Source organism: Equus przewalskii, chromosome 24, assembly GCF_037783145.1.
Source record: "Equus przewalskii isolate Varuska chromosome 24, EquPr2, whole genome shotgun sequence".
Taxonomy (NCBI): domain Eukaryota; kingdom Metazoa; phylum Chordata; class Mammalia; order Perissodactyla; family Equidae; genus Equus; species Equus przewalskii.
In genome coordinates, this window is record NC_091854.1 from 29,500,187 (window position 1) to 29,526,400 (window position 26,214).

The window sequence follows — 26,214 nt, forward strand, 5'->3', positions numbered from 1 at the left end:
ACCATTTTTACACTGAAATTGACTGTATCTGTACAGGAGGTCATGGTGGAGCTGGAGGAGCCATAACCCATCCTGTGCTGCACTCAGTAGGGCCATCAGATTCAGAGAAGCTGAGATCTGTGCTGTGGTCAGTGATGTTTCAGGACTGGGAAGTCACATGCCCTCAGGGACTAAGCAGGTAGCCGACTGTGAGAGCTTAAACCCATTTAAAGATATTTGAATACAAAACACTGTACTGCGCTAGCTAAACCAAATACCCTGGACCTCACTAGTTTGTGACTCCTGTGCATGGATGCCAAAGAAGCTGAGCTCTGCCCGAAGTCTCTTAGTTGTTTACACAGAATGTTTTATACCCCTCAGCCTTAAAACACAGCGCAAGAAACTTCTGGAACAAATTCATCGGGCCACCACCACCCTCCTTTATGTCCACGTAGTGTGCCTACCACTGGTAACTTTTCTGTAGTCTGGGGACAGAAATCAGGACTTGCCTTCTCTTGGCGTCTTCCAGAAGCAGATAAATATGGAGAAAGGAAACATCTGCTTTCTAAAGAATTTAGCACAATTGAAAGTTACTATCTTAGTTTGCATCAACCCACTGAAGCAGGACGGAGGGCCCTAGAATCCTATCCTGCCATTTCAGACCTTGGCTTGCAAGAGGGTAGAGGTTCGAGGAGGGTTGAAATGCACACCCATACTGCAGGGACAGTCGTTCAGATGTCACCTGTGAGGGCCACGTGTACGAGCGCCCTAGGCTTAGACCTGAAGTTGAGACGCCCGTGTTAGGGCATCTTGGCTTCTGTCTGTCATTCTCACCACGTGTTTCTAGGCGAGCCAGGGCAGAGGAGACATACCACGTCTCCGACTCCAGGCTTCCCTGGGGGCAGCTTCGGCCGAGAGGGAGGCCGGGGAGGAGGCGGAGGAGGGGTGGTGCTGCTGCAAGGAACCAACGGAGTGGCTGGCCGGGCGGGGGATGATGCACCTGTAAAAGAAGCTGGCATTCAACATGGCTGGAAACGCAGGGGGCCAAGGGTCTCATCACCTTCCCCCACCTCCCCTGTTCAGACAGCCGCAGTCCCGGAACTTTCCTCCCCCTCAGCAGTTACTGCATTCAACATGGTAGCTTGTGGTGTTTTTTCTTTTTTTAATAAAGAAAAAAAAGCACTTGGTTGAACTATGGTTGATGGCAGAAGCGGAAGCTCATTGCCTTTGTTGTCATGTGACGCCCGTGAAAGGTAAATCCTTTTGTCACTCTCTGGGACAGAAAGTACATTCTTAAGACTCTTCCGGCTGGGTGGCGGGTAGTTTTCATTTTGACCACATACACACCAAACATAAGATAAATTCTCTTGCCTTTTGCATTTTCAGAATTTATTTACGTCCAAGATGAAAGCGGAGGGTAGAAGTTGAAGGAAGATGAATGATTTTCCCACATTATATATTTTTAAAACATGTATAAGAAGAATTATCTTTTGTACTGTGCTGCAAAATCTGAGTGCTGTATAAATGTAAGCAAACACGATGCAAACAAAGGACCAAATCTAAGAAAGCAAACTAGATGTTGTGTGAGGACTTTGTGTTTAGAATCTTAGTAACAGGAACATATTGAATTTAGAGGATTTTAGTTTTCGAAGGAGGCTGCTTAGGAATCTGCCTACATAGAGTCTGCCCACGATGATTTTTGTGGTGATTTTTAAAAGAGCCTCTTGGATTTACTTTTCTGGCTGCCAATGACAAGCACATGAAACACAGAAGACACACAGAGGCCGGCATGCACACCAACCAGCACACCAGCAGGCTCTCTGGACTCAGGGTTCTGCCTACCTTCAGTCACACTATGGGCTACACAGGGAGCTACTGGACTAAAAACCTCAGGAAAGCCAAATCAATATTCCAACAGTTCTTGTTTAGAAAAGTTCCAGCGACTCCTGAGGTATCTTCACTTGGGTTAGAAGCACAAGTACCAAATCACTCCAAGAAATTTCTGAGGTATCCTGCGCCAGGAAAATACCCACCCTCCTGCGTCCCTCCAACACGCCACGAAACTGCTCTCCGGAGGGTCCTGCACCAGCACCTCCATCCCCGGCCTCTCACGTTCTCAAAGAGCTTTGCAGTTGAGCAGCAAAACCCATCATCTCAGAATCTACACTCACCTTAGGAAAGTCCCTGGGAATAGACTTTGCTCCTCTTGTTTAAACAACCTGAAATCTTGACTGCGTTACATTTCTCTCTGCTGTTTATTTTAAGCGTAAGTCCATCACTGTGAAACCCTACTAATAATTACCCGCCTCCCCCCAACTCTTCTCCACCACCACACCACCACCTTTTTACTGTATTCTTACTTCTTATTTTATTGGGCCAGGGTCTATGTTAGGCATTTTCCATGCATTATCTTATTTTATCCCCACAATAAGCTTTGGAATAAGGTACTGTAATTATCTCAGGGGAAACTAAAGCTCAAAGACATTGGGTAACTTGCTCAAGGTCACACAGCTCAAATGGTCTATTTAACTCCGAAGCCCAAGCTCTTCAGTGCAATGTCTTGTAGCTTTGGGTGGACTGTGAGCCCCACATTCTGCATGAAGGCTTATTTTTGCCCGGACAGCTTGTGCACATCTCTCCCAATAGAAATATTCTTAGTCTTTGGCTAATCTTTACTTGAATAAAAAATAGGGTATGTTTTGACAGGTCCCACTATAAAGTTTTCTTTTGAGTTAACAGATTTACACCCAGGATTTTTCAGAACACAGATGTGACAGCAAAGAGATGGGAAATAAACCTTTAAACAGCAAAGTCTTTGTCGGGGAGTTTCATGGGCTTTTACTGGGTTCTATTTCGCTGGAAAACTATGCCATAGAAATCTTTCAAAATCTCTATCCAGGGGTCTATTTCCAAGAAATAGTCTTCTGACTCGATCTCAGGACAAGACGAGCTGCTTATCCTACACGTTCCAGAAGAGAAAGTTAACAAACCTCTATCAGTGACGCTTGGGGAAGTCATGAGGGGTTGTCATCCAGGCAGTGTGGAATATTGGAAAAACTGGATGAAAGGTCAGACGGTCTGGGTTCTGGCCCCGCCCGCCTCCTGTCGGCGGCGGGTCACCACCTCTCTGAACCTCAGCTTCCGGCATTAAAGAACGAGACATGTTTCTACCTTACAAGGGAGTTGGAACAGTTGAAATGGAAAATGCTTATGAAAGTATTTAGTAAACTATAAAATGCTACACAAATGGAAGTCAATAGATGTTGATGATGGTGCTAAAGACTGTGTCTTTTGATACAGATACAACTAAAAGCAAAGAAAAAAGTGGCTAGTTAACCGTTTTCCTTTTCCTTTATGGACATCCCATTTAACTCACTTTTTCCTTACTGAGTTGATTTAATTGATTTGCTGTGCAGTTAGAAAGACACTAAGGGAGTGTTTAAGAAGCCAAATCCTGCTTGACAGAGCCCTGCGGGCCAACAGAGGGTATTCAGGGCCTGAGGGGTGTGTGACAACTGACCTAAGGCTTCACGTGCTCTTGTGAGATTACACAACTGTTGCCCATTGTAAGAGCGTAGAAGGTTATTATCTGTACGTCTCTAGCCTCATTCTTCAATCTTCAGTTATACTTTCATTTTCCTTCAGACGGTGCTTATTCCCAAGAATAATGCTGGAAAATAATTGGACAAATCACCATTTATGGTTTAACTTCAAACATTGCCCTTGCATTATTTGAGTTTTGTGAGTTCAAAAAAGTTGGCAGCCACTGACACGCTCTCACAATCCATTTTCTGAAGTTCCATCATAGTTGCTGAGAACCACATAACTATGGCTTCAGCTTTCATCTCTCTTTTTGAGTGAGTGTGGGTTGGGGGAAGAGGAGGGAAGCTGGAAGAAGTGGTAAATGGAATCCAACAGATCTGGGGTCAGATCCTGACTTTGCTACTTATTCGCTTTGTGACTGTGGCCAAGTTCTATCTTTGAGCTTCCGTTTCCTTAACTGTAAAATGAGGCTAATACACTACAGTGTTGTGGGGAGGATCAAATGAATTAAAATACATGAATTTCGAAATATGTAAAGAATCAAATAGCATTTCCAAAATTGTATTTAATTACACCATTTCTTTGAAGAAAGTATTAAATACGTGTGGGAATGGTTACATACTATGCTTCTTTTTTGGTGACCAGCACATTAAAAGCCCTAAAACAGTCCTGTCCAACAGAGCTTTTTGCAATGATGAGAATGTTCTAGAACAAATGCTGTCCAACATCATAGCCATTAGCCACATGTTGCCATTGAGCACTGAATTGTGGCTACAGCATCTAAGGAATTGATTTTTTTCTTTTAATTTTAATTATAGTTAATATTAAAATAGCCATACGCGGCTAGTGCCTTCTGTATTGGACAATGCCACTCTACAAAGATTTGTGGTTAGAAAATACATTTGTTTAATTCAACCCCATGAAGCTCGAACTCATTTGTTCACGGATATGTGTGTGTGTCTGTTTGTGTTTAACATCTGTTAATATGGCTTTAGTTCCCAAGTTGGAAAATGTTGCACTGCAGAGTCTGTCTTCACTAACACCCCTCTCCCTGGCCTCCAAACTTGCTGCAGGCCCATAAAACAATTTCTCCATCCCATCCCCTGGGCACACAACCCACATGGCAGAAGAGAGCGCCTCTGCCAAGAATCAGTGTTACGTTCCAGCAAAGCAACATTCTGGCCAAACTTCATATTTTTAACTTTTGCCATAAGGAAATTAAAGTTCTTGGAGGGAATTCTTCACTTCCAACTGTTTTTCAACAGCAGGTAACGCTTCTGATTCACAAGGCTGTGAGTACTGTTTGAACTTGGTCAGTGGCAGTCACCTTGCTGTGATGAAATTTTAAAGTGAGCATAATGGTATCCAATTAAATATAGTTTGAGAAGCACAGGAAAAGTTAGTCCTATTAGGCTAAGTGTTATCAAAAGCAGGTAGTGAGAAGCATTGCTCATCTTTAAAATATGAGGCCATATCCTATTGTCTTAATCCTAGATTTACATTTCTGCCAGTTTCTGTATATTCCATCAATAAAAGATTAAGCGGCAAATAAACTGGGACTTAATTAAGGAGATAATGGTGCAACATTTTATTTATTCATGAGCTTCATTGGCCCAGTTCAATCTTCCACTTAGAAATTCAGTCCTTTAATACCAACAAAGTATAGCCTTTTCCAGCTCAATTATTAAGTATCAATAGTCTTTACTGGTAACAGTTTCAAGTAATTTCAAATAATGGTACGGAAGTTAAACATTAAAACAATAACGAAATTCTCCAAGATTCCAGAAAGAGAGCCAAAGCTCCAATCTTGGCTCATTAGGTCAGCGGCCAACTCGATTATACAAACGCCTCCCAGAGCCTGAGGAGGTGATGGAGAAAACCAAGGGACAACCAAGCGGCCCTGTGCTTCCTCCTCCACTGAGAGTGTTTCCTGGGAGGAGAGCATCGTGGCCAGCCACTGGAAACAGGGCTTGACTCCTAGAAAAGTCCTTCAGAAGACTCAGAGCCTGGCCCAGGAAAGGGTCCCACAGAAGACGAGGGAAAGATGCCCTTCTTTGACAATGGACAGCCAGCTTCTTTGGGTTTGAGGTCTGAACTGAAGGCTTTCCATAGGGCCCTTTATTATCTTTACAGAGAAGCAAGGAGCCTTATATCCCAAAAAAGTCCTAAAAACAGCAATAAAGGATGGAGGTGGTGCTCTATAGAAAGGAGCACAGAGGAGCAGGTTTGGAGGGAAGAGTTTTGGAGATCTTGTTGATGACACTGTGCGGTATAGATGGGTGTCAGTCATCAAATAAGTTTGGGACATTTTGTAACTAAATTTACAACAGTGCTCGGAGAGCACAGTGGTTAAGAACACAGGCTTGGGATCAGACAGAGCTGAGTATGAATCCCAGGTCTATCACCTCTAGCTGTGTAAACTTGGGCAAATTACTTAACATCTCTGACCCTCAGTTTTCCCATCTGTAAAATGGGGACAACAAGAGCATTGACCACATGGGGTTGCTGTGAGGATGAAATGATGGGCATAAAGCACTCAGCGTGGTACCAGGACGAGAAACTCCAGCTGTTGCTATTATTGGCAAAATTAAGGCTCTCAGAGATCCTATGGAAAAGAAACTTGCCGAGTTTGTTTTAACACAATGTTTCCCAAACTTATTTGAGCATTGGATGGATCTCCTCTCGTGTTGGAGGAAGTCACAGGGGGGTGCATCTAATGATATAAAACGTCGGTTTTGTGTGCAGTGCAGGTGACTCCCCAGCCCTCTCTTTGATCAGCCTGGATGCCCTTCCGTGAAAGCAAAGAGGAATTTGCAAGCATGAGCAAGCACTGAGAGAGACTCCCCTGAGAGAGGCACAGTGATGACTGACTGCCAGGAGACAGAAATGCCTTGCCTTTCTGTCTCTTCCCAGGTCGAAATAACTTACACTTGGACACCTCTTTCAAGGCAAATGAAAAACAAATAGCACATCACAGCCCCAGGAACGTGCCTCCTGAACCCACGGGCACAGGAGGGAAAGCACTGGGGGATCTTGCCAGACAAATATGAGAACCAGGGGAATCAATGCAATGGAAAAAGATGCATTAGAAAATCTCGACCTTCCTCTGGTATGCATGGCAGGTGTTCCTTTCATAACAAGAGGACACAAAATGAAGCTTCAGATATGGAAAGCCAAGAAATCAGATTCCACGTGAACATGTGTAGATAGATAGTCTCCCAATGCACATTTCTGATAGACTTTTCCATCACCTGTCACTGCACTCAGAGCTGACCTCCTGGCCCATGAGCAGGTCTAATGATGAAACCAGAGAACAGCTAGTCTTCAGTGGCAGGTTGATTAGGTAGGGGATGCAGTAAGGCATCCTCTTTCTCGCCATCCTCCAAAATCTCCTTTTCAAACCCTACGTCTTTTTTTTTCTGAACTAATTAGAGGGGTTAACACGGTTCTCCCCCAGAAGAAAAAAATAGTAGAAAACATTGACCTACAAAAACTAGGGCTCTGGAAAAAAAGCACAAACTTCCACGAATAAGGTCTGAGGATCCAATGTATAATATGGTGACTACAGTTGACAACTCTGTACTGTGTGATTGAAATTTGCTAAGAGAGCAGAAAAATGTTCTCACCAAAAAAACCCCCACAAAGATAGATATGTGAGGCGATGGATGTGTTAATTAATTTGATGGGACGGAGGCATTCACAATGCATACATACATCAAATCATCACATTGTCCACTTTAAATATCTTACAATTTTATTTGTCAATTATACCCCCAAATTGAAAAAAAACCCCAAAAAACCCAAAACAGGGCACTTGAGAACAAGGACATCTGACAAGGAAATCAGACATTTAACATGAAACTCATTCGCTATGAAACCTGTCCTTCTAGAACTTTCCTGAATTCCAAACAACGACATCACAGTTTTTTTTCTTTTAAGAAATACACATTTCCTAACTGCAGGGTGGAAGGCAGGGCGCTGCTAAGGGCTGGGAGCGTGGGGCAGAACACATCCACAGACTTGCACCGCGACTGCAAGCATTCGATGGACTAGGACATGCCATGGGGCCACAGCACACCCAAACCAAAGGAGGGACGGCTGAAGCTCTAAAGCCACTGCCAGGCAGGAGGAGGATATTGCTCACACTGCAGCAGCCACAGCCATTCCCGGTCACAGGAAGCACACCCAAACAGTAAGACATACCGCTGGCGGTCCCCGTACCACTGCCCGAGCCAGGTCCGGGGGACGAAACCACAGTCCTGTAGGTGGGTGGTGGTGGGGGAGGTGGAGTTGCTCTCTGTCCCAACCCAAAATCTTTAGGAGATGAGATTGTTTCTAAGTAATCATCTTTAATGAAGTTCTGCTCAGTGACTTTCTTCTGGACTTCTTCTAAATTGAGCGGTGATGGTACACTGCGAGGAGGCCCAGGAGGCCCTGGGGGGCCCGGGGGGCCTGGGGAGCCCGGAGCAGGGGAGTCAGCTGGGTTGTCTGATGCAGCTGGTGGGGACACCACCTTTTCTCTTGGACTCAACTCTGGAGTAACATGTTCCGGGGACGTATCAGAAAAATGGACCCACTTTTCTTCGGCATTAACAGCAACAGACTTGGGAGACAACACTGGACCAAAAATGCTGTCCAAGTCATTGATTGACGGTAGCTTTTCAATTTTGACCTCTGTGGCTGACTGGTCACTTCCTGTGGTTAAAGTAGGTGATTTTAAACTTTGACTTTGTAAATATTATTTGTATGGGGCAGGGTTGGGAGGGGTGAGGCAAAGCCTGGTAATAGATTGCCTGCTGAGGTGCCATGGTGGGCATACGGCACAATGTAAAACTATCTTGATTGGACCTGGAGCTGAACCCGAGGGGAGAGTGCCTTGCCTCCATAATGTGAGCGCCATCTTTCTATGCTGCCTTTTACCCTCGTGCAGGTGAGCACAGCTACTTCTCCCATGATGGGAGGCGGGCAGCATGCTACTGCTCCCAAAGGCTGCTCTCACGGGTGGGAAGTGGGATGATGTTGGGAGGCAGCATCAGGTTCACAGAGAAGCAGAGACTCTGGAACTGTGGATTTCAGAAGGTAGGTCCCTCTTGAAAATCTGGCCTACTGAAATACACACGACACAGTCGAAAAAGGACTGATTGCTGGAAATCTCCTTCATATTTGATAAAGATTGCCTCCTTCATCATATTCAATGAAAATGTTTGGTGAAACCAGTTATAATATCTGTTAGTTTAAAAAATTATCACATCATAATTAGCTGTATATCCTCCCCCTTTAAACACACCAGAAATACAGTACATGGATTATTTAAAGAGATATCCCCAAACATCTACTTACAAACACACACAGACAGACCCCGCACGTAACGTACACACAGATTGTCGAGAAGACATTTACTATTTATTAGAACTGTTACATATATACCTGTTTAAGAGGGAACAAAACTATAAAGGTAATTTGTAATTTATAATTCCTTTTCTCGTCAAGTCTAACCTGTTAACATAGTATGCATATCTACGACAAATACTTATCTCACGAAGCCCTGAAACAGAAAAGTCTCTGCTTTGCTTGACATTAGCATCAGCTAATCCTTTTGAATTCTCATCAGTAATAAGAGAAAAAAATTAAAAGCTTTATCTTCTACAGCTTGGCAGAAAACACTTGATAACAGCTGCAGTGTGAGGAAGTGCCTTTTTTTTTTTCAAACTGAGGTTATGCAAATTAGAAATTGCTACCTGAACAATTGCAAGGCACAAGCAGAAGCCACTTTACCTTTAAATAACCCTTCGGCTATAAGAAGGGCTTGAACTTCCGTATTTCACATTTGAGAGAAGTTACCCTTCAAGGCTCCCAGGCTACAGGTAAACGAGGTGGCAGTTTACATGACCCATAGTATTTATAATTTTGTCGCTGGTAGATTTATTTATATGTAGCATATTTATGGAAATACGGGGAGCCAAAATGGTTTGAACCTGCAAAGAACTTTACCTATGACACTCTGGATGACTCCCTGTTGGGTCTGAGTCAATATAAATCTCACCCCTGAGTATGTCTTGCATTTGCTCTTGTTGATAAATTCTCCACTATGTAGCTATCAAACTCACCGGGCTGCATAAATACCAAAGGGTGAAGCTGCAACAGAATTCCAAAGGTGATGAACCACACTCTAAGGGCCCAGACACACAGAATAGTGATGACTGCTTTTGACTGGCTAGCCCAGTAGGAATAGGTAGATTATAAATTGTACGAATTCACAGTATTGATTTTAAGAGAAGCTAAAGATGTGCCTTAGAAATGATCTGTCTACAGGCATGCATATTTATCGTCTTTACACATCTCTTTGCCATGGGATAATAAATACTTTAATGATTATTGGGAAAAAATTCCCTACCACCCAAGCTTACCCATATGCTGCTCTTCCTGGGGACCATTTTAGGTCTTTGGAGACTAGACAATTTTAATTCTAGAAAAAAATTTATCAGTTCTTGGAAAAATACAAATTGTGCCTCGAGACTTTTAATTTGTAAACCATTAAAATGAGATCCAATGAAGTGAGATGTCAATTAAACAACGACTTCTGATATTGAGATTTTTTTTCTTTCACTTCACAGGTAAATGTGGCCCTCATTCAACAAAATTATACAGAGTAAAAATTAGTTGAGAAAGTGAACCTTTTTGTGAAATCTGGGAGTGATACCTTAAAAGAAGTCTGCATAGTAAATTGTAATGGAAGTAAAGCTACACGCAAACACTTTTGGCAAACATTCCATCACGTTTAGCCTGGCCTACAGCTTCTGACACGTCCAGGGCATGCTGAGTCCAGGGCCACTGCTGATGGCCACATCATCCCAGAGCAGAAAAAACTGAAGCTTACCTGGTCCAACTGTTAAGGGGGAGCCTGTTCGGGGTGGGGTGGCTGGTACATTTTTTGGAGGCAGTGGTGGAGGTGCTGCAAAGGGAGGAGAAGGAAGGCATTATTGGTCACTTTCTCCCTAAGTTACACGATATTCTGTAAATAAGCGTGAATTTGGCTTTCATTCATATTCCTGCTATTCGAAATGCAATAGCCATTAATGGTCTCAATTTTTTTAAGTTCAAAACTAAGGACCCATTCAGATTCTTCCATTTTGTGATAACGACAAGAATTTGTCAAAAGAATGTCAGACAACAACAATAACAATATCAGCATTTCATTCATTCATTCCTTTATCTGACAAATCTCAAATGGCAACTAAGTTGTACATCTGGTACCAGGAACTAGGGCCATAGGGTTTAATAAAAGGGGCCTCTGCCTTCAAGGAATTGATAACTGACTGAACAATATCACGTCCACAGTCTGGGGTCTGTTGGAGGAAATGAGAACAGCCTGTGTGGGGGTTCAGGTGAGGGATTTTTAATATGGTCAGGATATTATTGGCTGGATTGGGTCTGGAAAGATTTCTCAAAGTTGTACGTCTGAAATGTTAGTATCGTTTTGAAAGTCTGAAGCAAAATGATTTGGGTCAAGGAAGAATGAACAGATTGCCTTGGTAAAAGTAATGGCTAAAAAATCCTCTGAGATAGAAGTTTTGTCTTACAGCCACCACCCAGAGATTCACCCTCGCGAACTGGACTTGTCATTTTGTGGGCAAAGTTAGGAATTCCTGTTTCAATAGGTACATTTTTTTCTTATTCTTTCTTTAAATGAATGTTTTCTTCTCACTGGCCATATCTGGTATATTTGAAGACTTCACACTAACCTCCTAAACCAGCCCCGAGTTCATCTGTGAGTCTGAATGTGGCCCAGTCTTTCGTAACCTAAATGCAGAGCGAGTCAGCGGGTCACTAGCTGGAGAGCTCTCACCAGTACCTGCTGTCTGTCTGCATTAGAAAGAGCCCCTTTGTCATTTCTCCCCCACCCAACTCTAGTTATTTAATGTTAGAGAGCACACTATCCTTCCACACAACAGGCATCACTAATAGCCGTCATTCTAAAGCCCAGGGATTTGTGGTCCGAATCTTAGCTATGAGCTTCTGAAAACTAGAACTCAAATGGACCATGTTTTCCCATCGAAGTTAAGAGTCAGTCAGGGGCTCTGTTTCTGGTTATGGATCTCTGCAAAAATTGAGATCACAATCAACAAGAATCATAAAAACCAATAAAATGGAAAGGCTAATAACTTAAAATAGTAAACGTATGCTGCAACAACGAACTGAGCAGAATTACACAATATACATCAATTTTACAACAGCCTCAGCTGTGTTAAGTGTAAACCACAGCACATAAAACTCATAAAATTCTAAAATACCAATGGTTGGACTTAGAATCAATACATCATCTACACAAACATTTCATTTGTGTACTTTCTTGGCATTCAGGAAGAGTTTTCTAAGAATAATTTGGATAACTCAGGTCTGTAAGGAAAGCTTTTCAAGGAACTTAGAGCATTTTTACTGGCTTTATTTCCCAGCAGCATGGAGAAATATTCAAAATCATGCCACTGGGGTTCAAATCCTTTCAAAATAAGTCTTTGAAAGTTCAGAAGTTTTACAAAGGTTGTTGATAATGCTGGTTTTCCTATCCATTTTATGAGAGAAATACCGTTGGAAAGACTGGATCGCATGGCTTTATAGCAATATTCCCAACAAGTAACCCTTGGGCCTTTGATTAGGAACCCCCATGAAGTTTTTTTGTTTTTTGGTTTTTTTTGGTGAGGAAGATTAGCCCTGAGCTAACATCTGTTGCCAATCTTCCTTTTTTTGCTTGAGGAAGACTGTCACTGAGTTAACGTCTGTGCCAAACTTCCTCTATTTTATGTGGGATGCCACCACAGCACGGCTTGATGAGTGGTGTGTAGCTCCATGCCCAGGATCTGAACTGGCGAACCTTGGCTGCCAAAGTGGAGCACATGAACTTAACAGCTACGTCACCAGGCCTGGCCCCCACCATGAGTATTTTTAAGACTAAGAAGCAGAGCCCTGGGGAATGCTGAAATGGAAAAAGCATTAAGTGGTCCGTACGTGAACCTTGTGAAGCGAAAATGCTCTCTGGGTCCCCCCTTCACCTCCAAACCCTTTGAGAGCCTATCCTCCTCACAAGGGCATTTTGGGAGTGCTTTCCATCTACCATGGGAAGTCTACTGAAATGAGAACTCCGTAAATCCGTCAAACAAGTGGTTCCACTGAATGAGCCATCCGTTCAGTCCAAACAGGCCCACCCACTGCAGGGGAGGGGCTATGACGAGCTTCAGGACCTCCTGCCCCAGCCACCTGGAGTGGGGAAGGGGGCATGCCAGAATAAGCAGGGCTGATGGCTCAGCTCTGAGACAAATTTGCCCTGCTCTCCTGTCTCAGCTTCTTTCCACCACATACAGTCTTTCCTCTCGCTCTTCAATTATCACTCTTTCCTCTCAATGTGTCCTTTCTAGCCTAAGCAGCCTCAGTTGTTCTGCAGGACTAGCAGAGACCACATCTGACTTGCCACCTCTGTGTTGTGTTATCACTCCACCCTGGAGCACAGTAGGTTCTTTAGCTTACTTGCTTCTCACTCTTATAGATACATAGCAAATGGATGAATGAGTGAGCCTGTGGGATGTCAGGACAGGCTGTGGTTCAAAGTTAACAGTTTTACTTTATTTGTTAGGCTGCCTTGAGAACCTACCGTAGGCCCCTTCAACTCTAAAGCCTGTTAGGATAACGTCTCTTCTTGACATTATAAAGTCCAAATGTTGCCCACATAGACTTTCTAAGAGTTGCCTCATTTCACGATGCAGACAGACAGTAAAATGAGTCACTTATTTTTCCAGACAGAGCAGACACATAACTTACTTCCAGTGGGAAAAGGTCTTGTTAACTTTGGCGACTCGACGCTTGGATTAATTGGCTGGCCTGAACCCCATATCTCAGGCTGATCTAAAATAACTGGAAACATAAAAAGAAAATTTCCCAGGGTGAGTCCAAAAAAGAGACGCCCAATTTTAGAACTTGAAATTTCAATTTAAGGTTGAACTTCACAAAATTATTTCCCTCTTGCCTCAGTACTAGCAAATTAATTTAGGAAGGTGCTGCTCTTCAGCCTTTCCAGGCAGAGAATGGAAATAGGAGTGAGTGGGGGTGTGAGTGCACGGGAGGTGTGTGTGTGTGCACGTCCAGCTAAATAAAAACTTTCAAAATGGAGTGTCTGCATTTTCCTCCCAGTTGGTCACTTAAGGACATTCTGAATGTCAGGACTTGTAGTGGCTCCATTTCTGGCACCATTGGAAAATCCGGGCATTAATCCCATAGACGTTGTTTTAAGTTGATTATTTAAAGTTTGCTATGAATACGCTTTAAAAATGCAAATGCCTGGTTTCTGTACAGTGATTCCGATCTTTAAAAGATCTTACAGATTCTTTAAATAAACCTTTTACAGCATCATAAAAAGGAATTAAATTATTCTAAAAATGTTTGGTGAATATCTTAAGAGAACCAGAAAAATAAACAAATGCTTAGACATCTAAAGTAAATGAGGGCAATCAGGCATTGGGCCTAATGACACCGAATCTAACTTTTCTTCTGTTTCTTTTGTCTCCTGCTTTTGATTTTTTTATTGCTATGGTAACAATGTAATTAACTAGTTCTTCTGAGCACCTATCATAATGCCAGGGTCTATGTAAGCCCTGCTTGTAATTCATTATGTTGTAAAACACAGGCTGGGAGGTTGGTCCCATGTGGATATGAATCCAGTCTCCACACTTGCTGTAGGACCTTGGGCAAGTCATTCAACCTCTGAGCTTCCCTTCCTTCAATGTAGAGATAAGGAGAGCCACCTCTGAGAGGTACCAAAAGGATGAAAGGAGGTAATGCATATAAATATAATGTATATCAAAATGCATATAAAACACAACACAAAGCTAGTAGCTATTGTATATTTTAATCCTCACAATACCACCACGTGGTTAATATTGGAACCATTTTCAGGAGAGGAAACCAAAGACAAGAGTGATTAAACACCTTGCCTAAGGGCACACACGGTGAAAATAGAGCTAAGTAGCTCTCCTAAGAACTGTTTTCTATTTTGTATATCAGGTTTCCATACAGTTGCGGAATTCCTTTAATGGGCAGATTCAAATGCAACAAATCAAATCCCACCTTCAGTCACTAGGCAATCAAGTTATTAAAAGCAAGATTGATCACAGGTGAGCTAATAAAATAGCTGATGGCCTCACTGGAGGCCACTTTTACATAGGGATTCTAAGTTGTAGACGTTTAAATTACTGAAGGAGTATTCAGGGATGTTCCAGACATGTTTTCCTGTCATTGAAAAATATTCAGATGCGGCTGACTGCTAGCTGTCTCGCAGCACCCATTCTCCTTTTCTTCTATAGGCGCAGAGTTTTAGCTGGCCAGATGGCACAAATTCTCCCCAATGGGCTCTGGTTGGACGTGACGTGCATCTCTCCCAGATTCTGCTCTTAGAAGAGTTGGCAGTGAGTTCTTTTGGCCCTTCCCTCCACCCTCCTTTCTTCCGACTGGGAGATGCTGAGAGCTGGAGCAGCCCCCTTGAACCCAGAGATGAAGGCCACACGTTGAGGATAGCAGAGCCACCCTCCAGTCGTACATCGTTTACTTTGAGACTGTTAACATGAAACAGAAATAAAATTCCATCTTATTTAATTCACTGCACTTTGGAGTCTCTTTGCTACTGCAGCTGAGCCTGGTCATTGTGCTTTCAAGTCTTGTTGTCCTTAACACTAAACTTAATTTCCTTCACAAATGGGCCCTAGAAAAATAACATTTTATTATACATATACACCATAGTGTTCATAAATCAAATGATTTTTATAAAATCATTCCATATTACCAAACACAGCTATTGGAGATACAGGTATTGGACATAAATACATTTCAGGAATAGATTAGAAAGAGATAATGATAATAACAATAGATTATAAAGATTATATTTAGAGATTAGATTATAAAGAGTTTCATCTATGTCAGCAAGGTATCCATTATTTACAGCCATTCCAAAAACGATGGTTGATTTTAAAAAGTTAAATATTTAATTCTAGGAATGAATATTTAATAGGTAAACCCAACAATAATGGCTGAAATTATATTTCTCCCATACATTTTATTTCTAAGATGCTAAATGATTCCAGGTCATTTCTGAGTCTAGAGCCTGCAAACAATGTTTGCTATGTGAGCAAGCCAACTGACACCTCCACTGAAGAGGTGGACAGGAGAGTAAACGTGGTCAGGGAGGCTAGGTCGCAAGGACAGTGACCACGCTGGGAGCTTGATGGTCTGGCATCACAATGATGGCTGTTTGGCTCAGGGAGCACTGACTCCCTGACCAGTGATTTGTATAGATTTGCAGTAATTCTTACTGACCTCTTTTGAGGGATGAACTTGTTAGCTATTAGATATTTCTAGAAATAAAGTTTCAAATCCTAAAATACTAGAGGTTTGCGAACTAAACTCCTGCGCTGATAAGACACCTAGATCAAAGCTTTTTTTTTCTTCACATGAGTATCTGATGATGCATTGAAAATAACACACATACATTTACTCTAGGTGCACTATACTTTAATGAAAAGATAAACAAATCTATAGATCCACTGAGTTTTTCTTACCTTCCGTCTTCTGTTCATCAAAAGCTGATTCTAATGGTGGGCCAAACAGGGGAGCGAGGGCCACAGTGTCATCTGGAGGCTTTTTGCTAAACCACACACATTAAGGCAAAACATAGAGAAAGGGCATATTAATGCTAAAAAAAGATACGCCGGCTTTCAAATACTTTTCACGGTAAGGCAGATGTATGTGTGTGCACTCGTGTGTGTACGTATGTATTCACACAAACTCCCCCAGGGCTGGAAAGTATATGTTAGGAGGTCACATGTATTATGGACACAAGAATTGGTAGGAGATAAGATCCCTGCTTCCCAATGGGGGCACAAGGTGCTGGTCCAACAGAAATAAGTTGAAGCAGAGAATCTTTCAAGCATCATGATTCTCTCTACCTGGAAGAGATAACACTAGAGATAACGGTTTGCTGCCAAGCAGCTTCCTCTCTTAAGATCTCAAAACCCACTTACATCTGTCTTCACCACATCCTGTGTCGTCGTTAATGCAGTTCTTGATTAGTGAAAGTCAGACATAGGGGGGTTAAGTGACAAGCCACCCTGAGAGTTTGTGTTTGAATAAGACCAAGGTCTACCAGCTTTCCATCCCACCACCCTCCCCCTGCACCCAACAGACTAGTTATAACCTCCTAATACCTTAACACAGCTCATCTCAGAAAGAGAAGAATATTGAGAAATCGGGGGAAACAAGGGAATAAGTTACACACTTTTCCTAATTATTAAACTGATTACTAACAAAAGGCTGCATGATCTTCTCCATTTCATCCCCAGACCTGATTCCTGTCATGGATCCTAGTAAATTCTGTGTGTGGTGTGAGTTAAGAGGTGAAGAGGAGACAGACGAGTTGGAGAAGGAGGGAAAAATAAAGGATCTAGCTCTTAAATAGAAATAGCAGGGTTTTTTGGGAAAACAACGTGCATTTGCACAATACTTACTTAACTCAAAGAAAACACATGTAAAATACGTTTTGCTAAACACAAAGATCAAAATCAAAGATATGTTTGGTGTGTAGCAGGTAGAATATATCACAAAATTATATCCAACAGGCTACTGTCCAGAGGGCAATGTAATCATATTTCGGGTCAGCATTCCAGACACCAAAAGACCTCTTCATGCAGACCTTTAACCACTCGTTAGTGAGGCGACCACACGTGATAGACAGTTACTCTAGGTGACGACACTGCACTCCCTGAAGTCTCCCTCCATCTGTGCTTACAGGAAATGAGAACACATTTGGACCATCCATGGACGCACACATTTGAGCAGGTCCCTTATTAGTAGGAGCTGAGAGTTTAGCCCAAAGATTTGCTGAATTATTAACCGTGTCTGATGCCTTGCAAAAAAACTTAGCTGATGTCTTTCCTGCTCACCTTATAAGTTCTGGAGTCGGTGTGGAACGCCTGGGTCTTGCTACTTCTTCACCTGATGCATAGGACAAAGGAACTTTTTAGGCACATTTTTGCCATTCACTTCTGGCATGTCTTAGAGCTATGTTTGGAAACACTTAGAGATTTAAGTCCCATCAACAAGCAACTCAACATGAAAACTTTGCAAAACAAACCCTCTCCCCTGGCAAGGCAAAAGCCATATATTAGGCATATGTAGCAGCATTTTCTCTGGCATTTGTAAACCCTAATTAACCAAGGAACTACCATGATAAGGCATCAAACAGAAGATTTGCATACTGCAGAGTTCAGTGGAATAACGTGCCATTCTTCGAATGTCTGCTGCCTTGATCAGTTCTGCTTCCCAATTACCATAAGAGAATACTAAGCCAGGCCATATGTACACAGTACATGAATCCAGCAATCTCTGCCTTTTCTTTTCTTGAAATGCCAAGAAAATGTTATACCTTTAACTATGAACCATGAATTTAGAATTCCCTAGAATGTATTGTATGCAGCAGAGGAAAATCATGCCCTCTGTATATTATAGCCTACATCATATCACCTTGGTTGACTAAAATTTTCTTATCAAATAACACAAGAGTGGGTAAGTTGCATCTACCTTCAGTTCCTTCTTCCCTGTTCCTCTGTCCATCCTCATCAATAAACACACATTGGATTAAGTTCATTTCTAAAGTCAAATGATACAGCAAGAGCTGACAAATAATAGCAATGTTTTTCTAAAAACATTCATTTTCAGAATTTAAACAGGAATCATTCAGAAACCACAGAGTCCCTTTATCATTACAAGATTTCTTTGCTGCAGAAATAAACATTTGTAAGCCTTAAAAATCAAGCCCAAGAGTGTATAATTCAAATGTATATATGCTCCAAGATCCAAGGGACTATTCCTTCTTTTAAATCAGACTCCACTTCTGGTAGCTAGGATATACTTACTGGATAAGTTCCTTTTAATTGCACCCTAGAATTAGAAATAGACACTATAAGGTTTAAGACCACATATATGTTATGTACAATATGTATATTTCTCTCAATGCAATGAAACTGAACTCAAAGAAATGCAGATGGGAAAAACGAAATTTTTCTCAGAATTGCATTCAAGTTGGATATGGTAGATACACACATAAAAATCAATTTTTATTTTACTCAAAGATTACAGAGAGGAAGGGAGGGTAAGTCTTCTGAACCAAAATACCCCTTACCTGGGTAGACTTGGTAAATTAAAGTAAATACTGAATAGTCTATTAAAAAGAAAAAACCCTTGAAATCCAGCAGACAAAAATGTAAACTCAAGTTTAAGCTACATTTGACGTTTGAAAATTACAGAATGTATTAGGAGTACTGTCTGCTCTTATCCGATGGGATCCACAAATTGTTAGCAGAAACAATCATTAGTTTACTAATGTATTTTTAAAGATATAAGTGGCAAATGCTAAAGAGAAGGAAAACTGGGAGGCATTGCCACTGAATGAGCCGTTTTATTCAGGAAGCAGGGGAACTCCATCCCCCCCACTGGCCCTCCCCACCCCCATTTCTTCCACTTGCCTGCCACTCAGCCCACCAATCTGCCAGTTGGGAGTCATTCCTTTAGCCCAGTAGCATTGTGATACTACTGGAACGCAAATAGCTTGGTAGGAATAATCTGAGAAGGTCTTTCCTAGTTTTTACAGTGCCCTAGCAGAAACTTATTCCCATAACAGAAGGATTAATTAAAGTTTTGAATCAAAATCGCTATGAAAGATTCTTATCATGGGGTGCTACCAGAAAAGAAGACCCGGGGAAGGATGGCACCATGAGCCTATCTCTGGAGAATGCCAGGGGTGGACTGGGGATGGGGAAAGTGGAAGCATAAGAAAGTTTTCCAAAGGCTAGGACCATGAGTTTGGTGGGTAGTCACCAAATATGCAGTTTTTTCCTACTTTCCTACTCTGGTGAAAGCTCAATCTGGTGGTGACACATACGTTTTCTACTCTCAAACGATAACGTCAGCCACTCAGGACAAGAAGTAACACCTCTGACAGACGGAAGGAAGCTTCTCTCCCTCTTTCCTAAGGATTCACCAAATATTCTGTCCCATTTGAACTCATTTATGAGAGAGGACTTGATTCAGTCTGAGCAGGGAGCCATTAGGTGTTGTCTAGTGGGTGGCCTGATCTCTCAAACTATATTTTCTGATTTGTCTCACCTAATAATGCAATCTGTCTGTGTGTACTGTATAGAAAATTATTACATTATTAGTAATAACTTTTAAAATAAATAAATAACATTTATTCTTTTGATAAATACTTTAAAATGTTCAATTAAATTCCTTATGTATATTTAAATGAATACAAAGTTATTTTAAATAAATACGGTCATTTAAATTTGCTACCGTCATGGAGGGAGTTTGGATATCGCTTGAGTTTTGGGAAATGAGACTGTAGACAAAAATAATGAGGGAACAAATTGTTTAAATGGAATTAAACTTCTTTTCTGTGTTATGGAGGCTCAGATAATCAGATTTTTATTAATAAGGGCTGAAGGAAAAGATACAGGGGCTCTAGTTCCGAGAGGTCAATCTCAAGATTGGCACTGAGGGAACAGGACCCACTGAGTATTGTGGGTGAAATCCAGGAATTAGGGGACCCAGGGGCTGTACTGAGGATCTTTTGGTCTCTCTGTCCTACCCCTTTTACTAAAATGAAATACTCATGAAACCAAGAAAGGTACAGAGCTTCTTTTGTATTCATTGATTTCCAGGGTATCAATTCATTCCACAGATATTTATTGTTGAGAGGCACAATAAATGAGAAGGCCCTGTAACATTTTTATTAAATATGCCTCATGAATGAAGAATCACCAGTTTAGTGCAGGCAAGACACGGCAGAAATATGCAAGAAAACTCTGTTGTTTAGAAGTTAGGAAGAATAAAATAATATCGGTTTCGAAAGGAACAGATGTTTGAACCATCAGCAGCAAGTCAGCAGCAACAGAAAGAAAGTCCCACTGTCGGGCGGATCCGGCACACAGATCTTTGTGGCCTTGATGTTGCTGCGTGACAAATCTAGAACAAGGTGAAGGTGACGTCGACCACACAAACCACATTCAGGAAAAAAGCCCATTGGCTTCAAAAACCTTCTCCTCACGAAGTGACCACACTTTCCTCCTCTCAATGATTGTCCTTATACGTATATTGTGAATAAATTTCCTTCATTTTGAATTAGCTCATTCATTCTTTTTCCTTAAAAAAAAAAGAGTGACGTCATAATCTGAGATGCCGCCTGACCGCTGGGTTGGAATCATCCACACCTGAATAGCAGTTTTTGCATCTTTGATCCTCAGCTATGTGGTTTAAACAGAGAAGCACCAGCTTGTCAGCGGAGGCAGAGTACTTGCCTCAGACAATAATTGGTTAATTGAATTGGCACAGACCTAGGGACTTCTCAGAGGGGGATGTTTTCAGTTCCATTTCTGTCAAGGGACCGACTAGGCAGGTGGCGGTCGTTTCAAACATAGCCAAGACTCTTCTTTTTATTGTTTTAAATTCATCACACTCTTCAACCTGAGGAAAATGACTGAGATTTCCCTTTGAACAATGCAAACTAAATACTGATTTGTCTTCAGGGATGAAATTTAGAATTAGGTGACAGCCTAGTCATATTGACTTGGAATCGTCTTCTCCTCCCAAGATGGAAATTATGATCATGTATTACTATGCATCAGCGTATACTGACCAAGGTTAGTTATGGTCCAGGGACATATTTTGAACTCAGGCTTAAAAAGCATGTGGCTTAAAAAATACTTCCTTAATTTCTGTATAGTTTTCTTATTCTTTATTATCACTTTGCTAGAAACTTCTATGGTGTTTTCTGACCAACCTAAACACACACACACACACATTTTTCAAATTTAGCACTAGGAGTTGAGATTCCTATGTATTAATTTAGTTTGTTATGGAAAAGTGCTCTGATAATCCTAAAATATGCTCTTGCCACTTACAGGACCAGAGGCTTCCAACCAGTAAACCTAATTCATCTGCCTCATTCATATCGGGTTACTATAAATTTAACAGAAAGCCAACCTGGCCACCTGGGCTTGGCAGCAATTTTCTCTATATATTTAAGGTAAAATGTTTAAGGTAAAAATGTTGAGAGTTCTTACCGGGCTGCGCCTCTGTGATCAGCAAAAAGGAAGAGAGAAGAGACACCTAGTCAGAGAATGATGGCTCAGTCAACAGGCTGGGTAACAGAAGACGTCATACACAGCTACCAACATATACTCCAAGCAATGAGGCCAAAGGAAGACAGGTGGTCATTGTGTTTGTGGCTTATTTAAATCATAGGAAGGTTTTGGAGAACCTGAAAGAGAATCTCTCCATGGTATAATGACTTTGCTAATGGGGATGTACCAGCTTCACTTACGTGTACACGAGAACAAGGCAGAAACTTACAAGAAAACCCTACTGACAGCTTTTAATGTCTCGTCATAAGGGGTTTTCCCCCAGATTATTTGGGGAGGAGGGTTTTAGAGAATAATACAGAGAAAACTATTTCCCGCACACAACAGAGAATTAGCAAACACTGTAGACACAACACATTTCCACCTAATTAGGACCTAAAGGGAACGTCCAAATATCAAGGTGCAGGGTTAGAGAGACCTCTTCTTGGCCTGGCTCTTCTCGTTAGTGTTCTGTGGAATGAGTGCCAATGAGGACTTTTTTGGGCAACTATCTGCTCTTGGCCTTGTGATTTGGACAGCCTCTACCAGTGGGCAGGAATGTGACGGGGAAGGTGACGAGCCCCTGACAAGCACAGGTGGACATGATGATAACTGTCCAGCACCAGCAGAACACTAGTGGATCAGATGACATCCGGAAAAACAAGCAGACATATGACTTTGTTCTTTCACTCCTCAAACCTTGATTATGGCTGCTATCAATTTACCCCACAGTCTCTGATTGCTCTCCCTCTTTAGGATTTTTCTGCAGTAACAAGAGTGACTACGATGGGAGTGGGGAAAGAGGTGTTGCTCAGAGTTTCACTTTCAGGGTACGGGCTAACCCATCAATTCACCAGAGGCTACCTGGGACCCAGTGTTGGCTAAATCCCCAAATCTGGGCCAGGAGCGTAGACTAAAGTGTCTAGAAGATTGCTCAAATGAAGAAGATGCTTCTGTACTCTAGAATATAGACAGGAAGTGAAACCTATAGTCTTTTATACCTGGGAGGCCTCCATAGGTATCTAGTCCAACTGCCTTTATGGTACGGAGAGGAAGGTGAGGCCCTGAGACACATTGCTAGCAAACGAGTAGACAGAGACAGAATCTCCATCTCCGGTCTCTCATTCTCGCATTCCTTCTAGGACACCAAACGTATCATCGTTGGAGGACTCCTAAAGCAGAAAGCAGGAATGGGTGCTTCTCAGATGAGTTTTGTAAGCAGCTGAGACTTTAGACATACTTACTCAAATCAATTTTACTTGTAATATTTTAGACTTTATTATTTGCCTTATTTTCCAGGTTCTGCTCTATATGGATCCCACCTTTCCTATAAATCTGTCTATATGCATGGCTGCAATTTAAATAAAATTAGAAAAAAGAACTTATGAATATGCATTTCTGGGCTTAAATTCTTTTACTGACTAATTCACGCTGTGTTTTGAGAGAAATTCAAACAGTCTTTTCTATGAAGATTTAGACTTTATAATTATTTAATGACCAAAGATCTACTCTAAAGAAATAACTGCGGGAATTTACTATTTTAGCTTAAATTTCACGGCAAACGATTTACTCTTAAAAGTAGTATAAAATACAGCAAAGAGGGGATTAAAACTGACACAAGTTCCCCCAAGATGAAATTATGAGAAATAATGCAAAATAAAATGCAGATGCAACCATATGGAGGCATAACCTTAAATTCAAGAAGCTTTAAGATGATAGAGAACAGTACTTTTCAAAATAATTTCAGTTATGTTAATCCATCCAAGTTGTCATATCTTAATTTTCAATGAGTTAAAAATCTGTAATTTTAATCATTAGTTCCTGTTTGTATTTTGTCTGGTAAAAGATAACATCATAAGATAGCATTTTGGAAACTTTATCTGCAAAATGCCTTCATCGAGGAACAGCTGTTCAAATCCGTGCAGTCGGAATCTTATTAACCAGAATCCAGAAGACCCAGCTAAAAGCTGTGGAAAAGTCAGACCCAGAAAACCTAAGAGCTCTGAAACCTTCAAAAAAAAAAAAAAAAGGAACTCCAGAAGTCAAACGGAAGGGCTTTATACGTGTTCATTATCACTATTAAGGAGTGTAAACTGGCTGTGGGTTCTGCTGAGCAACCAAGACAGCAAAACCATGATCAGGCAGGAGGGGAGGGTCTTTGCCTGCTACAAGTTTTATTCTACTCTTTCTCCTGTCATTTCCCAAGAACTTTGAAGCCTTTAGCATTCTATGTTTATTTTACCAATATACAGAATTAACTTCAAAGATGGAAGGAAACCTACTCAGTATCTGGTCTTGATGTATTCTAGAAGCTGAACATTCTAGGAATTGAGTTACCAGCTGAAGTGCATGCCGGGCAAGGAGAGGGGTGCTTTGTGTAAGGACGTGTGTTTTACGCAGCTTCAGGGAACTGGCCGCTGCTCACGCACACCTGTGCGGCTGTGCAGATATTTGACCTAGTGCTGCCGGGTCATCAGAGTTCCTCAGAAGATGCACATCTGACGTTTTTTAAAATTTCAAATATTCTGGTTTTTAAATGCAGGCTAAAATTGTTTTTAACTGCACAACCAGACAAAATACCTATTCAGTTGTTCAGAATCTGCAGGTGGCCAATTTGTCTCTGATTGCAGGCGTCTGTGTCACAGGTAATAAGCTCTCAGTCAATTTTATCTGCTCTTATTATTACTTCACCTGATTACTCAAATGGAGACTTTGCAATTGGTCTATTTGTTTTCTGAACAAATGTCCTGTGTGCCTAATTAAACATTAATTGCTTAATTCCTAGATTTCTCTTGATCTTCTGAAGCATTCTGGAGAAGGTTCTGAAAAACATTATATTTTTACCTCTACCTTTATTTTGGTGTTCAACTTAGAGATAACTCTTACTTTGTATTTTGAGGTTATTTTCAAAGTGGGTATACACTACTAATTTATGATTTGATCACTAGAATGAAGATCTTTGGTTAGAATATGTTATATTTCTAAAATTTATATAATTTGCAATATGAATATGCCTCTCTAAAAAACAATACTTCCGATCCTGTCCTCACAGGCCACAGGGTCCTCACTCCACACCAGCTTTGTTTTGTTATTCTTTGTCCAAAAGGATTAATTTAAATTCAGCTAACTAGGATACCTTAGTCTTAGCCAATGCGAGTGTTTTAACATATTTATAAAAAGAAGTAACCAAACACAATCTGTCCTGCTCATCAAGATCACTGAATAACCAGCCTCAGGTTTTGAAGCTTTACAATATCCTCATTTGTCAACTTCAGCGCTACAGAGAAGCAGAGGAAAATGCATCAAAAGCTACAAAGCACCAAACAAGTATTATTTTTATACCATCTAGTCATAGCAAACTCAGTGGTTCATGTTACAGGATTTTCTAGGAGAGAATTAGAATATATGATCATTATTATTACGCTCCCTGCCAATATTCTTATTTGCTTTTCAATGCTTTAGGTTGATGCCTATCTAGTAAGCACCTATCTGCCTTCCCTATCATAGATGTTCATCTATATGTAAATTTGTTCCTATGTCTATCACAAGTCAGGTTACAGAGAACACCTGTCATATCCAATAGGACTTGGTCGAGATGATCTTCTGAAACTTCATTGGGGAAGAGGAAAAAAGAGCCTGCTACTGACCGAAATATCATTATGAGTTGACCAGATTGAGAAATCAACAAGATGGACATTTCCAAAGAAAAGTGAGGCAAGGGAGTGGGAGGAGGACTCATCCTTAAAGACATACAACTGAAAATGAGAAGAAGGACCTGTTGTGAACTCTGCTGGAAGGACCACAGGAGGAAAACCAAAGAGGAACAGAGAATTTTTAAAGCACCATGGCTAGACTTTAGGCCCCACAGTCCAGTCAATATTTAAAGTGGCCAAATTAGGATAATTTAGAGAAAGATTCAGGGTCAAGGAGAATAAATGAAATTGGTAAAAACATAAAGAAAGGCTGCTATACACCAACAATATTGTATGTGCATAGCAAGTCATACAAGGTTGACTCTCATTTACTCAGAAGTGGGCCATTTAGTTTAGCAATAATAATAATCATAATAGGTGCTTATTTTGTTTTTGGAAACAAAAAGACATTGGGTCCACATTTTGATAAACTGTCATATTTTGACCTCAGTTTTTGCTCTTCCTGTGTCTCACGCTCCCCCTCCCTCCTGCCACTTGGACACGCTACAAGTGTGGGACACCTGCACGCCATACGGAGACTGCCAGGCTCGGGTCAACGGTCAGATGAAAGGTTATGGCACTCGCTGCAGCACCCACTTAGGTGAGCTAAACAGAAGCAACCGACCAACCACTTCTCGGTGCTTGTTAACAGGGCAACACAGTGTTTTCATATTTCCCAGGGGAGGGGTCACCTGTGTCGGCCATGCACTGGCATCCTGGGAGCATGTTCCCAATAAACCAGGCAGCTGAGCAGAGAATATGGATTTTTTTTTTTTTTTTTACTAGATCTG

The 26,214-nt window shown here is 41.3% G+C and overlaps 1 protein-coding gene across 29 annotated transcripts in view; it reads right to left on the minus strand.

Moving 5' to 3' along the window:
- Positions 1-26,214, minus strand: part of SGIP1 (SH3GL interacting endocytic adaptor 1) — a 198,500-nt gene that overhangs the window by 53,439 nt on the left and 118,847 nt on the right. For 16 of the 29 annotated variants that reach the window (XM_070592718.1, XM_070592725.1, XM_070592727.1 and 13 more), the window contains 6 exons: positions 18,471-18,495; positions 17,499-17,550; positions 16,119-16,204; positions 13,333-13,425; positions 10,400-10,474; positions 852-979 (listed from right to left, as the gene is read on the minus strand). In XM_070592718.1, coding sequence (XP_070448819.1) covers positions 852-979; positions 10,400-10,474; positions 13,333-13,425; positions 16,119-16,204; positions 17,499-17,550; positions 18,471-18,495 — 459 coding nt within the window. Of the gene's footprint in view, positions 1-851; positions 980-7,725; positions 8,218-10,399; positions 10,475-13,332; positions 13,426-16,118; positions 16,205-17,498; positions 17,551-18,470; positions 18,496-21,674; positions 21,687-26,214 lie in introns of all 29 variants that reach the window. The other 13 variants (XM_070592710.1, XM_070592707.1, XM_070592708.1 and 10 more) reach the window with 2 other exon arrangements.